The sequence below is a fragment of the Eleutherodactylus coqui genome, chromosome 1 (assembly GCF_035609145.1).
Source record: "Eleutherodactylus coqui strain aEleCoq1 chromosome 1, aEleCoq1.hap1, whole genome shotgun sequence".
In the NCBI taxonomy this organism is placed as follows: domain Eukaryota; kingdom Metazoa; phylum Chordata; class Amphibia; order Anura; family Eleutherodactylidae; genus Eleutherodactylus; species Eleutherodactylus coqui.
Window position 1 is genome coordinate 389,134,696 of NC_089837.1, and position 15,748 is coordinate 389,150,443.

General features: G+C 45.3%; 1 protein-coding gene across 8 annotated transcripts in view; it reads right to left on the bottom strand.

The window, feature by feature from the left end:
• Positions 1–15,748, bottom strand: part of MCF2L (MCF.2 cell line derived transforming sequence like) — a 225,475-nt gene that overhangs the window by 32,896 nt on the left and 176,831 nt on the right. For all 8 annotated transcript variants that reach the window (XR_010786899.1, XM_066579691.1, XM_066579686.1 and 5 more), the window contains exons 9-16: positions 7,495–7,609; positions 6,129–6,248; positions 4,943–5,134; positions 2,783–2,974; positions 2,533–2,692; positions 2,315–2,391; positions 1,806–1,876; positions 181–247 (exon numbers count right to left, since the gene is read on the bottom strand). Coding sequence is in view for 7 of the 8 variants with exons in the window: in XM_066579691.1 (XP_066435788.1) it covers positions 181–247; positions 1,806–1,876; positions 2,315–2,391; positions 2,533–2,692; positions 2,783–2,974; positions 4,943–5,134; positions 6,129–6,248; positions 7,495–7,609 (994 nt within the window). In the remaining variant the exon portion in view is untranslated. The remainder of the gene's footprint in view (positions 1–180; positions 248–1,805; positions 1,877–2,314; positions 2,392–2,532; positions 2,693–2,782; positions 2,975–4,942; positions 5,135–6,128; positions 6,249–7,494; positions 7,610–15,748) is intronic.

Sequence of the window (15,748 nt, forward strand, 5' to 3'; positions counted from 1 at the left end):
AGTCCTAGTTTGGAGTTCGGCGGTGGTCTCAGCAGTGACCCCGCCACCGATCGGCAAGTTAACCCCGATCCTGTGGTTAGGGGATATCTTGCAATTTTGTTACAACTCTTTAAAGATATTGATAAATAAGAAGAGCTCCAATACTTGTATACATAGAACATGCATTATGAAACACTATACCTCAAGCACAGACAGAAGCTCTTCTACATACGCTCTTTCTGTTTCTATGAGTTCATTCATGACATGCCTTGAAACAAAAAGAAGAAAAAGTTACACAATCTGTTAGTGGAGAGTCTATCCAATATTCCTTTGAAAGACTGTAAACTCTATAAACTAATATGGGTGTCTTTTATCTTACGTCTGATACATTTAAACTGAAGGGAATGCATGACATATTTGGTACTAATTCTGACCATACACTGGAACATAGTTATTTTCTGTTGTAGATTTTTTTATTTTCTATTTTCTGTACACAACAATAGGGGTGGCCATCTTGCTTGAGTTGCTAGTAACAGCATTTAGAGATATGCTTTACAGCAGCTTCATGGACCACAGACACAATGGACAGGAGGGATCTCATTAACTTCTAAGAGAGAATGTTCTAGACATGCTGTGTGACATATGTAGAGGTCATTGTGCAGAGAGGGAGGGGAGGTGAGCTGTTACCATCACTTATTGGTAACACTTATGGTGGTTGCTGAGTTATATATGTGTCACCTTTTATTGTAATCCTCCCCTGTGACAATGAGATGAGTATTGAAAAGTGATCTCTACAGAACAGGAAGTGTTATAAGGTCCAGTGTTAAAACTGTAGGATTTCTTTTAATGTAAAAACTGATTGTGGAAAATTAAAAATCACCAATCATGTATCACCAATACATGTTTAACATAAGGACTTGGTTTAAAATTTAAGAGGTTTTTTAATGAAACTGCCTTTTTGTACCCAGAAAATGTATCACTCATCCATGCTCAGGAGTTTAATATTTTATAAAATACAGATCAGAACATGGAAAATTTAAAAAAATAAAACCTTAAAAAATATGTTTAACATAAAAGCTTGAGTTACACAATAGGTCATTTTTGGATAACACATTGCATTTAACGGCCCTTTTACACTGGCCGACAGTTGTATAAACGACTGCACAAGCGCTGGCGTCACCGTTCAGGTCGTTAGCGCTCATGCACAGCATTTAGACTGACAGACCTCACCGCTGGATGGTGAGCTTCTCATTCAGTGCTTCACCTATGTGAATGGTTAATGCTGTTTTTGCATTTACACTGGACGATTATCGCTCAATTTCATTTGTTTGAACGACTTTTGAGTCATATCGGCCCATGAACATGCCCATAAGAGATGACGGGTCTTATCTCCTTTTATCCCCTCCCTTTCTCCTGACTATTGCAGATCGCAGGCGATAAGACCAGTCCACTGATGTATGTTTGCGGAAAGGAGGGGAGAGTACTGCTCCCAGAAGGAGGCAGAGGACAAGTCAACATAAACTAAATTTCCAGACATGAGAGATTTAAGCTTAAAACAGTTCTACTTTGGGAAATAATAAGAATATTAGGAAATGATTAGCTTTTGTTTGAATTGGGATTTAGGAAAACTACTTCAACAAAGAAACTATTGGGGTATGTTCCTACGGCAGAATTCAGAATTTTTCTGCCTCAAAATTTGTGTCTTTCTTATGCTGTTTTTTACACAGTTTTTTGAGGTGGAATTCAAGCGGAAAATTCCACGGTGAATACCGCCATGTGACCATACCCCTATTTGGTATTACTAGAACAATACTACATATGGGTACCTTCTTAGTACTGCTAAATTTTCTTCATCCTCCATCACAGAAGAACTCCTAAGTTGACCATCTACTTCAGTCTACAAGAAAAATTCATGACAAATTTTATATACTTCTGCAAATGATGCCTAAACAAAACCTCTTTTTTAGGAGGTCTACCTCTAGTTTCTGAAGCAGTGCAACACTGGGCCAAACATATACATTAAAGAGGAGGTGTCCGGTTTCCCTTTCTATGCTAGAAATGTATGAATAAATTGACAACTGGGTGTTGCTATTCCTCTTGTTAAAGTCTGATACCATAGACGGTGTGAGAATGTGCAGCAACACATCGCCAACTGGTAACGTGCAGTTATCAATTTAACCATAAATGTTATTGGAAGAATATCGGGGGAAAATCACAATGAAGATTTTTATTAAACATGTTCCATAATTGTTGTATCAAGAATACAATTAAGTAGGAAGACAGACATGACTGGACAGACAGCTGACAGATCTCATTGAATCCAAATGAAACGCACCTTGGCTCTGCGATAGTTCATTCTTCTGTGAAGAGCACTTTCTGGACTACCTCTGAGCTCAGAGGCCCTCTGGAGAACTAGTGGTGGCAGGAAAACAAAACAAGAGTAAGTTTAAAAGACTGAAACAAGTTATCTAATGTCAATTGCACTATGCGAGGATCAAACTATGAGGTACAGACTGATGTGAAGTAATACATTCGAGAATCATCATAGTTCACCTGGAGAAGAACTAGGGGACTTGGTATATGCCTCTGGCCTTGGAGCTACAGGCTGCACAGGCCGTGTTTGTTTAGCTGCCAGCTTGCGCAAGCTTGCTTTCCGCTTCTCAAACATCTCTTGCATACTTTGCTGCTTTTGGAACACCTTGTGTATATGTTCCTGTTGGGAAAAACCAAATATAATTCCATTTTTATCAGAATTTACAATTTGGGAGAACCCGCTTAAAGAAATAAAGTTGTAAAAACTAACCTGCAGTTCCAGAGTGAGAATCTCTTCATACTGTGCAAGAACACTGGGCAAATCTTTAAGAGAATTTTCCGTGCCACTCTCAAGGAACTTTTCAATCTCTTGGAGTGCCGATTCTGCTCCATCCTGGGACTGGAATTTATCCACAGGTTGAGATGCCAGCAAGTATATGCCTTCATCACACCACTCCATGGTCTGTAAAGTGTGCAGAAAATCATAAGAAAATACTTAATGGGCTTACATTAATATTCGCCATCTCCCAGTCACTTAGATCCATCAGAGGGTTAGAACACTAAGCACTGTGCAACTATTAAAGCATTGCTTGTCTCAGTTCTCTCACATCAGTGCCAGTAACACATACAGCAGCAATGTAATTTGGGAATCTAGTTTGGGAACAACAATTAACTCATGCTATAGAGATGCCGATAGTAATAAGTTCAGGTCTGGGCAAGGAAACAATGTCCTGAAGTTGGAACAGGGACAAAGAACAACAAAAAATCTAATAAGGTGTATGGAGAGTCTAGTTGTGAGGAAAAAGTAAAGTATTGCATTTATTTAGTCAGAAAGAAAGAGGTCTAAGGGGGGACACAGCGGCATACCGCTGGGGGTCGTGGTTACAATCCGGACCTTTAACGAACTGGGGCTTGTGGGCCCCCGCCATAAACTGTCTCACTGCCATGGTCCACGGCCAGCGGTGGGTGGCACTCAGGGAATGGAAAACTGTTACCCGGGGAGTCGGCAGCCAATTCCAGGCTGCAAACTCCCCTGGTGCGCAGTCCCTCCTTCCATTGAGAAACTGCAGTTGTGATTGGTCACAACTGCTGTTACTGCACTGCCAGCCATGTGATTGGTCCAGCCGGTGGTAGAGGAGGGGAGACGAGTCAGAGGACCATGCTGATAGTATGTACTTTAAATCATAAATGTGTGGCTGGTATAAGTTATATCAACTGTATGTATGTATGTATGTATATATATATATATATATATATATATATATATATATTACACACACACACACACACACACACACACACACACACACACACACACACACACACACACATACATACATATATATATATATATATATATATACACACATATATACACACACATACATACATCTCCCTGTACATAGTGATCTAGACCTAGATCTGGTATAGCCTGGGTATTTCTTGTATATGATTGCACATTTTACACACAATTAAAAAGCGTATCAAAAACCTACATGTAGTTTGAAAAAACTCATGTATTGTTTAAATCCACATATGGTTTTTAATAGTGTATGCGGCTTTTTGATGGGATTTCAATCGTGGTTCAAAAATGCAACAAAAAATATGAATGCAGCCTAAGGGGCTACAAACAAATTTTCACATAGTTCAGGAAATGGGTCATATTTGGAAAGCTTATGCCACAGAGTTAGATCATATATGTAAATTTGTTTTGCAGCTGTATACAGTGCGATTTAGGTATGGGTACATGTACAGGTGGGGTTTAAGGGGAAGCTCGAGCTACACTTTTGCACCCAGGCCCCTGAGCCTTTAGCTATGCTCCTGGGGGAAATAGAATGAAAAATTATTTTACATAAAAGTTCAAAAGACAAGCAGGTACTTCCTCCATCTGGAAAAAAGGTTCAAACTCAGTAAACATCAAGGCTTCTTTACCATAAGAACTATGAATCTGTAGAACATAATTTGCAGCTCTATACAAATCAGAGGATTCATATGGAGACAAAGTCACCTCAGGAGGCGGTCGCATCCGTAACAGTTGATGGCTTCAGAAAAGGATTAGAAACATTTATTTGGCCAAAGCAACATTAACTCTTATGCAAATGCATAGAATTTTGTTCCTGATCAATTGGGATCAGGAGGGAATGTTTTTCCCATTATTAGTGCATACTTTATAAGGGGAATCAGGGTTCTAGAGGTTGCCCACGCCATTTCCCTTCATCCACATCTTTTCCCACCCTTAGTTGATGGACATAATGTGGTTTTACAGTGGGATAAGGGTGGGAGACCGTAAAAGGCATAAAAACTGGGGCAAAGAGAAGGAAAATATAAAAACAGATAAAGAGGGTACCATTAATATTCTGTACTGTGCTATCATCTGCTATAGATACTGATATACAACATCCAAGCAGCAGGATAACCATTGCTCACTAACCTTCTCCAGACGCCTGTGAAGTTCTAGAGACTTGTGAAGCAGCTCCCGCCTTTGCTGGATCTGACTACTTATGTCACCACACAAATGATGAAGCTCATTACATTTTGGGAGGATGGAGTCCACGGCATAGTGGTTACTTAGGATGAGATGGTCACCCTCTCTTGCCAAGGCCTGTGCCGTCTGGATCATTTCCTGATGAGAAAAAGAGCATGGCTTTCTTTTACTGATTTTTTGCAGATTAGAATAGCTAGAAAACTATAAGTAGGTAAGAAGACATCATCTGAGAACAAACACATAAAAAGACAGCCACACAACTTAAGACAAAAGGCAGTTCTGAGGAATAGATTCCAAAAATAGTATTCATATGTTTAAAATTATGCTTTTATTTGGTAGGACTTTTTGTAAAACTGGGGTACAAATGTTGCAATTTTTACGAAACTGCAGTTTTATGAATATTGCAGCACAATATGTAATACAACTACAAGGAGTGAATATAGCCTGGAAAAGGCTCACAGAAGGGGAATGGGGAAAACAGGACTTATTATTTGTATAGAATCCAACCAGGCAAGCTGGGTACTCATTTTACCGACCTCGGAAGGCTGAGTCAACCTTGAGCTGGCTACCTGAACCATGCAGGGATTGAACCCGCAACAGTCAGGTCGTAAGTGAGAGCTTAGGACTGCATTTCTGCTGCCTTAACACTGTGCGCAACATGAGGCAGAAACAGCTGTGTATAGAGTCTGTTCGGCTCCTTTAGGATACAGTTGTACAGCCTCCGTGTGCTGCTGTACAGGGACCTATAGAGCTCATATGTACAGCGATGTACCACCTACAATGACTGCTTTTAGGGGAGGACACCTTTGCAGATAAGGAATCCTAAAGAGCATATTTTTGATTTGACAGATTCGTTCAGAATTCAATAGTAAAAAAAACACTGTTTCTCTATCATTGGGGGACACAGCGTTGACCTTGAGTATTTAGCGAGAACATGACGAGAAAGAGATTTTACGGTAAGTTCTTTACAAAATCTGTAACATCTGTTGATGTTTAAAACTGGAGGCATACACAAGCTACAGAAAGACTTGTACACCTCTATGAAAGTACTACTGTGGTCAATGTAAACAATGAAGCTCTATTACGAATGTGTGCATGGGCGCTAGCAATTACTGTCTATGATGAAACTCACCTGGGCCTTTTCCTCGAAAGTGCAAAGATCTTTCAGTATGTGTTCCACATGGGAACAACTGTTCCCTACATCTTGAAATGTTGATAACCTCTCGTAAGTATTGTCCAAGGCTGCCTTGATCTAAGACAGAAAAATACTACAATTACCTTTTATAGTGTACAGTATAGAACATATTTCACCTTTGTTTCGTCAAAAAAATCCAGTTTGTAATATCATCAATACTGAAAGTAATATCAGGCACTTAACCAAATCTAATGATCCAGGACTCAACACAAAACCAAAAGAAAAACTAAGAAAAAACAAAAACAGCAGAGATCAGTTTGCCAAATAAATTGTTGGAGAGAGATTGCTGTCCCTCAGTGATCCAAATAAAGTTTTGTTGAAGTACACGGATCGCTGAAGGGCGTTCCTAGTGTTCTACCTGGATTACGTATAGAGTTACCTGGGAGGCTGCCATCACGCCCCCTTTTAATCATGCAGCTACGTGGTAAGTAGCTGTGTTAATTTCATGAACATGTTCAGTGTCTATTTATGTTGTATGTTAGTCGTAATTGTATAGAGCTTGAGAAAGGTAGTTGTATCTACTGAAACGCGTTGCTCGGAGATCCCTGTATGTATTCCAATAAAAAAAAGGAATTTATTATCCCGGATCAGAGTCTGATATCCCTAGGAGCGCGGACAGTCGCTTTTTCTTCCTCGTGGTCAGTTTGCCAAATAAATATCCCCACCATGACCATTAGCCTTTGATGGACCATGATAATCACTTAGGGCACCAGTCAGTTATGTCTGTAGGTTTAAAGGGGTTGTCCCGCGGCAGCAAGTGGGTCTATACACTTCTGTATGGCCATATTAATGCACTTTGTAATGTACATTGTGCATTAATTATGAGCCATACAGAAGTTATAAGAAGTTTTTCACTTACCTGCTCCGTTGCTAGCGTCCTTGTTTCCATGGAGCCGACTAATTTTCGCTGTCTAATGGCCAAATTAGCCGCGCTTGCGCAGTCCGGGTCTTCTTCTTATCTCAATGGGGCTCCGTGTAGCTCCGCCCCGTCACGTGCCGATTCCAGCCAATCAGGAGGCTGGAATCGGCAATGGACCGCACAGAAGCCCTGCGGTCCACCGAGGGAGAAGATGCCGGCGGCCATCTTCAGCCGGTAAGTAAGAAGTCACCGGAGCACGGGGATTCAGGTAAGCGCTGTGCGGATTTTTCTTTAGGTCCCTGCATCGGGGTTGTCTCGCGCCGAACGGGGGGGTTGAAAAAAAAAAAACCCCGTTTCGGCGCGGGACAACCCCTTTAAAGTCTTCATACTCTACACACCTTGCTCTTGATACACAGTGTAACTGGCATTCCATTTCTACCTCACCTCTCGAAATTTTGTCTCAAAATGCCGCAGCTGTAAGCACTGTTCAAGCTTTTGTTGATGCTTTGTCCAAAACTCATCAAAGGCGGTTTCTGTTTCATTTAGTTGAATAATAAGCCTGCAAAAAATATGAGACAGGAGACCTTTATTATGAGGGGAACAAACAGAACAAGTCACAAATGCCGTTACAATACTACTTATATTCTTTACATATATAAGGATGAATTTCTGTTGTCTGTTTAATGCAAACGCAACGGCCAAATAACTGGACCATTCTACAACAAATTTGCCATTTAGGTAAATTAGGAGCTTTCGAAGGTTTTAGACTGGGTTTCCGCTCTCTAGGACTGACTGACATATTTGCAAAAATAAGAATACAAAATGCAATGGCCAAATAACTGGACCAATCTGCACCAAAATCGGAATACAAAACGCAAATATTAAAGGGGTTATCTGGTTGCAGTACAACCTTGCTACAATAGAACCCCCTGTATTAAAATAAGAAAGTAAACTATACTTATTCCTCTGGGGCTGGCTGCCGGGATCACTTGATTTCTTGTGACAATCTCTCTCTCAACGAACACCACAGCAAGGCTGCCGGGATCCAGTGCTGCAGCCTTGCTGTGGTCCCGGTGATTGTTGAAAGAGATATTGTCACAAGAAATCAGGTGATTACTGCAGCCATTGAGAGGCTGCAGCGTCGCATTCCTGAACTCCTTGCATTATGGCGCTCAGGATGTGAGCGCCAATGGCAGGAGAATGAGCGGTGACACTGCAGCTTCTCATTGCCTGCAGCAGTCCTCTGATTCCTGTGACATCATCTGCACAGCAATCACTGGGACCGCAGCAGAGCTGGATACCAGCGGCTGTGGAGAGATAAGTATAGTTCATTTTATTGTTTTAATACAAGCGGAGGTATCTTGTATCTGGACAACCCCTTTAAATAAAATCTCGTCTCCACACCACTAGCAAGATGTTACATTTATGCACATAACAACCCAGTAATTTTTTTTTACTCTCCATTAACAAACTGTACTTCATTATGTTGGCTTTACCACACAAACAAACTGTTACACAAAATAGATCCATGCGACTCTGGGTAATTCTACCAGATAGCCCCAACATATCCCATGACACTTTACAAATTAGAAGGTATATGAATGGATAAAATTAGGCATTACATACAGTAGTAAACGATTTGAATAATGGGGGTGAGGGTCCCACTTACAAGAGCTTATAATATATGAGGAAAAATAGGGGTGGCACAGGTGAAAACGTGTTCTGGAACAACAGTCCAGCCATCTTTACCTAAATGGGGCAATACACAACAGGTATAGGGGCGAGGGACGAGAACATTATCCTCCCATTATATAAGGCACTTGTCAGGCCTCACATGGAATACTGCACACAGTTCTGGATACTGGGTGCTCAGGAAAGATGTTACAGTGTTTGAGGGGGTTCAAAGAAGGGCAACTAAACTAATACATGGAATGAAGTGACTGGAATACCCTGAGAGGCTATCAAAATTGGGATTATTTACCCTGGAAAAAAGACAGCTAAGGGGCGACCAAATAACTATGTATACATGAGGGGACAATACAAGGATCTCTCCCATGATCTGTTTAGATCCACGACTGCGACGGTAACAAGAGGGCATCCTCTACATCTAGAAGAAAGCAGGGTTCATCGCCAACACAGAAAAGGGTTCTTTACGGTAAGAGCAGTGAGACTGTGGAACTCTCTGCCTGAGGATGTGGTGATGGCAAAATCCATAGCGTTTAAAAGGGGACTTGATGTCTTACTAGAGGGGAAGGATATTACAGGATATAAATCTTAGGTCAATTGTTAATCTGGGTATGCAGGCAGGTAGGAACTATTAGGGGTTGATCCAGGAAATAGTCTGATTGCCATTATGGAGTCGGGAAGGAATTTTCCCCCAAATATGCTAATTGGCTCCTGCCTCTTGGGGTTTTTGCCTTCCTCTGGATCAACAACATAGAAGGATAAACAGACTGAACTAGATGGACATTGTCTTTATTCAGCCTTACATACTATGTTACTATGTTACAAACCAGTATGACCCAGTAACCTGCCAGTGTCAGTGTATGGACAGATATGGAGTGTTTATAAAGTGCCTTTGCACAAACAGATTCTGGGGGTTCATGCTGGATGAAGGGGTCATATTCTGAGGAAGAATTAAAGAGGAGGAGAAAAGTTAAGATTAGGGAATGGGATAGACTTGCCTAAACAGATGTGTTTCTAGGCTCTGCTTAAAACTGGATTCTAGAGATTGTTAATAATTAGAGATGAGCGAACGTGTTCTTCCGAGCTAGATATTCGTGCGAATATTAGGGTGTTCGGGATGTTCGTTATTCGTAACGAACACCATGCAGTGTTCTGGTTACTTTCACTTCCTTCCCTGAGACGTTAGCGCGCTTTTTTTGGCCAATTGAAAGACAGGGAAGGCATTACAACTTCCCCCTGTGACGTTCAAGCCCTATACCACCCCCCTGCTGTGAGTGGCTGGGGAGATCTGATGTCACCCGAACATAAAAGTCGGCCCCTCCCGCGGTTCGGCTCAGATGCCGTGTGAGTTAGTGAGGGACAGTGCTGTTTGTACCGGAGCTGCTGTAGGGAAAGAATTGGTAGTTAGTGTAGGCTTCAAGACCCCCCAAAGGTCCTTATTAGGGCCACTGATAGCTGTGTGTTGGCTGCTGTTAGCAGTGCCATTTTTTTTTTCCTCAAAATCGGCTCTGCAGAGCGTTGCACCCGGCATTAGGGACAGAAGAGCTGCATAGGCAGGGAGAGTGTTAGGAGTGAGTGTAGCCTTCAAGAACCTCAACGGTCCTTTCTAGGGCCATATTTATCCGTGTGCAGTACTGTCCAGGCTGCTGTTAGCTGTGCTGCATTTTTTTTTGCTTCTCAAAATCGCCTCTGCAGAGCATTTCACCCTCCATTGATACTGCAGGGAAAGAATTGTATAGGCAGGGCCACAACACAGTTATTATTCATTGAATACACGCAGTGCTGCCTTTTGCTTGTAAAAGAAGTGAAAATAATTCTATTTGTCCTGCCTCTGTCCGTCCTAACGCCGGTGGACACGTGTCGGCTGCGTGTGCAACCTGTAAAAATCATACGCACCCAGGTACGTTTTACTCCTGGCTTCGCCATTTGCTTTCCTTAATCGGGAAAAAAAATACCTGCTCTGCCACAGTTAATAACTCTGCTACCCTCACGTTCTGTGACACATTAGCAGGAAAACAGCACAGTTATTAAACTTCTCATGTTCATAGAATATACGCAGTGCTGCCTTTTGGTGCAAAAAAACGGAAAATAATTCTATTTGTCCTGCCTCTGTCCGTACTAACGCCGGTGGACACGTGTCGGCTGCGTGTGCAACCTGTAAAAATCATACGCACCCAGCTACGTTTTACTCCTGGCTTCGCCATTTGCTTTCCTTAATCGGGAAAAAAAATACCTGCTCTGCCACAGTTAATAACTCTGCTACCCTCACGTTCTGTGACACATTAGCAGGAAAACAGCACAGTTATTAAACTTCTCATGTTCATAGAATATACGCAGTGCTGCCTTTTGGTGCAAAAAAACGGAAAATAATTCTATTTGTCCTGCCTCTGTCCGTACTAACGCCGGTGGACACGTGTCAGCTGCGTGTGCAACCTGTAAAAATCATACGCACCCAGCTACGTTTTACTCCTGGCTTCGCCATTTGCTTTCCTTAATCGGGAAAAAAAATACCTGCTCTGTCACAGTTAACTCTGCTACCCTCACGTTCTGTGACACATTAGCAGGAAAACAGCACAGTTATTAAACTTCTCATGTTCATAGAATATACGCAGTGCTGCCTTTTGGTGCAAAAAAACGGAAAATAATTCTATTTGTCCTGCCTCTGTCCGTACTAACGCCGGTGGACACGTGTCGGCTGCGTGTGCAACCTGTAAAAATCATACGCACCCAGCTACGTTTTACTCCTGGCTTCGCCATTTGCTTTCCTTAATTGGGAAAAAAAATACCTGCTCTGCCACAGTTAATAACTCTGCTACCCTCACGTTCTGTGACACATTAGCAGGAAAACAGCACAGTTATTAAACTTCTCATGTTCATAGAATATACGCAGTGCTGCCTTTTGGTGCAAAAAAACGGAAAATAATTCTATTTGTCCTGCCTCTGTCCGTACTAACGCCGGTGGACACGTGTCGGCTGCGTGTGCAACCTGTAAAAATCATACGCACCCAGCTACGTTTTACTCCTGGCTTCGCCATTTGCTTTCCTTAATCGGGAAAAAAAATACCTGCTCTGCCACAGTTAATAACTCTGCTACCCTCACGTTCTGTGACACATTAGCAGGAAAACAGCACAGTTATTAAACTTCTCATGTTCATAGAATATACGCAGTGCTGCCTTTTGGTGCAAAAAAACGGAAAATAATTCTATTTGTCCTGCCTCTGTCCGTACTAACGCCGGTGGACACGTGTCGGCTGCGTGTGCAACCTGTAAAAATCATACGCACCCAGCTACGTTTTACTCCTGGCTTCGCCATTTGCTTTCCTTAATCGGGAAAAAAAATACCTGCTCTGCCACAGTTAATAACTCTGCTACCCTCACGTTCTGTGACACATTAGCAGGAAAACAGCACAGTTATTAAACTTCTCATGTTCATAGAATATACGCAGTGCTGCCTTTTGGTGCAAAAAAACGGAAAATAATTCTATTTGTCCTGCCTCTGTCCGTACTAACGCCGGTGGACACGTGTCGGCTGCGTGTGCAACCTGTAAAAATCATACGCACCCAGCTACGTTTTACTCCTGGCTTCGCCATTTGCTTTCCTTAATCGGGAAAAAAAATACCTGCTCTGCCACAGTTAATAACTCTGCTACCCTCACGTTCTGTGACACATTAGCAGGAAAACAGCACAGTTATTAAACTTAGATTATTCATTCACTAGAGGCAGTGGGGCCTTTCGTTTTCAAAAAAGGGAAAAAATTATATTTGGCCTGCAGTCTTGCGCCAATTTATTAGCTGCCTGTGAAATCAAATCACTGGTAATACAGCATGCTGAGGGGTAGGGGTAGGCCTAGAGGACGTGGACGCGGCCGAGGACGCGGAGGGCCAAGTCAGGGTGTGGGCACAGGCCAAGCTCCTGATCCAGGTGTGTCGTAGCCGACTGCTGCGCGATTAGGAGAGAGGCACGTTTCTGGTGTCCCCACATTCATCGCCCAATTAATGGGTCCATGCGGGAGACGGTTATTAGAAAATGAGCAGTGTGAGCAGGTCCTGTCCTGGATGGCAGAAAGTGCTTCGAGCAACCTATCGTCTACCCGCAGTTCTGCGCCGTCCACTGCTACCAATCCGAATCCTCTGTCTGCTGCTCCTCCTTCCTCCCAGCCTCCTCACTCCACTACAATAACACCTGCTCAGGAGCGGGAACACTCCCAGGAACTGTTCTCGGGCCCCTGCTTAGATTGGGCAGCAGCGGTTCCTCTCCCACCAGAGGAGTTTATCGTCACTGATGCCCAACTATTCGAAAGTTCCCGGGGTCCGGGGGAAGAGGCTGGGGACTTCCGCCAACTGTCTCAACAACTTTCTGTGGGTGAGGAGGACGATGACGATCAGACACAGTTGTCTTGCAGTGAGGTAGTAGTAAGGGCAGTAAGTCCGAGGGAGCAGCGCACAGAGGATTCGGAGGAAGAGCAGCAGGACGATGAGGTGACTGACCCCACCTGGTGTGCAACGCTTACTCAGGAGGACAGGTCTTCAGAGGGGGAGTCAAGGGCATCAGCAGGGCAGGTTGCAAGAGGCAGTGCGGTGGCCAGGGGTAGAGGCAGGGCCAGACCGAATAATCCACCAAGTGTTTCCCAAAGCGCCCCCTCGCGCCATGCCACCCTGCAGAGGCCGAGGTGCTCTAAGGTCTGGCAGTTTTTCACAGAGACGCCTGACGACCGACGAACAGTGGTGTGCAACCTTTGTCGCGCAAAGCTCAGCCGGGGAGCCAACACCAACAGCCTCACCACCACCACCATGCGCAGACATATGATGGCCAAGCACCCCGCAAGGTGGGACGAAGGCCGTTCAGCGCCTCCGGTTTGCACCCCTGCCTCTCCCCCTGTGCCCCAACCTGCCACTGAGATGCAACCCCCCTCTCAGGACACAGGCACTACCGTCTCCTGGCCTGCACCCACACCCTCACCTCCGCTGTCCTCGGCCCCATCCAGCAGTGTAGTTCAGCGCACCGTCCAGCCGTCGCTTGCGCAACTGTTGGAGCGCAAGCGCAAGTACGCCGCCACGCACCTGCACGCTCAAACGTTAACCGTCCGCATAGCAAAATTCATCAGCCTTGAGATGCTGCCGTATAGGGTTGTGGAAACAGAGTCCTTCAAAAGTATCATGGAGGCGGCGGCCCCGCGCTACTCAGTTCCCAGTCGCCACTACTTTTCCCGATGTGCCGTCCCAGCCCTGCACGACCACGTCTCCCGCAACATTGTACGCGCCCTCGCCAACGCGGTTACTGCCACGGTCCACTTAACTACGGACACGTGGACAAGCACAGGCGGGCAGGGCCACTACATCTCCCTGACGGCACATTGGGTGAATTTAGTGGAGGCTGGGACAGAGTCAGAGCCTGGGACCGCTCACGTCCTACCCACCCCCAGAATTGCGGGCCCCAGCTCGGTGGTGGTATCTGCGGAGGTGTATGCTTCCTCCACTAAAGCACCCTCCTCCTCCTCCTCCTCCTCTGTCTCGCAATCAAGATGTGTTAGCAGCAGCATGTCGCCAGCAGTCGGTGTCGCGCGGTGTGGCAGCACAGCGGTGGGCAAGCGTCAGCAGGCCGTGCTGAAACTACTCAGCTTAGGCGATAAGAGGCACACGGCCCACGAACTGCTGCAGGGTCTGACACAGCAGACCGACCGCTGGCTTGCGCCGCTGAGCCTCCAACCGGGCATGGTCGTGTGTGACAACGGCCGTAACCTGGTGGCGGCTCTGCAGCTCGGCAGCCTCACGCACGTGCCATGCCTGGCCCACGTCTTTAACTTGGTGGTTCAGCGGTTTCTGAAAAGCTACCCACGCTTGTCAGACCTGCTCGTAAAGGCGCGCCGGCTCTGCGCACATTTTCGCAAGTCCCACACGGACGCTGCCACCCTGCGCACCCTGCAACATCACTTTAAGCTGCCAGTGCACCGACTGCTGTGCGACGTGCCCACACGGTGGAACTCTACGCTCCACATGTTGGCCAGGCTCTATGAACAACGTAGAGCTATAGTCGAATACCAACTCCAACATGGGCGGCGCAGTGGGAGTCAGCCTCCTCAATTCCTTTCAGAAGAGTGGGCCTGGTTGGCAGACATCTGCCATGTCCTTGGTAATTTTGAGGAGTCTACCCAGGTGGTGAGCGGCGATGCTACAATCATTAGCGTCACCATTCCTCTGCTATGCATCTTGAGAAATTCCCTGCAAACCATAAAGGCAGCTGCTTTGCGCTCGGAAACGGGGGCGGGGGAAGACAGTATGCCGCTGGATAGTCAGGGCACCCTTCTGTCTATTTCTCAGCGCGTACAGGAGGAGGAGGAGGAGCATGAGGAGGATGAGGAGGAGGGGGAAGAGACAGCTTGGGCCGCTGCTGACGGTACACCGGCTGATTGCCTGTCATCCTTTCAGCGTGTATGGCCTGAGGAGGAGGAGGATCCTGAAAGTGATCTTCCTAGTGAAGACAGCCATGTGTTGCGTACAGGTACCCTGGCACACATGGCTGACTTCATGTTAGGATGCCTTTCTCGTGACCCTCGCGTTGCACGCATTCTGGCCACGACGGATTACTGGATGTACACACTGCTCGATCCACGGTATAAGGAGAACCTGCCCACTCTGATTCCCGAAGAGGAAAGGGGTTCGAGAGTGTTGCTATACCACAGGACCCTTGCGGACAAGCTGATGGTAAAATTCCCAGCCGACAGCGCTAGTGGCAGAAGGCGCAGTACCGAGGGCAAGGTAGCAGGGGATGTGCGTAGATCGAGCAGCATGTACATCCCAGGCAGTGCAACAGTCTTTAAGGGCCTGGCCAGCTTTATGGCTCCCCACCAAGACTGTGTCACCGCTCCCCAGTCACGGCTGAGTCGGCGGGAGCACTGTAAAAGGATGGTGAGGGAGTACGTAGCGGATCGCACGACCATCCTTGGTGACGCCTCTGCCCCCTACAACTACTGGGTGTCGAAGCTGGACACGTGGCCTGAACTAGCGCTGTATG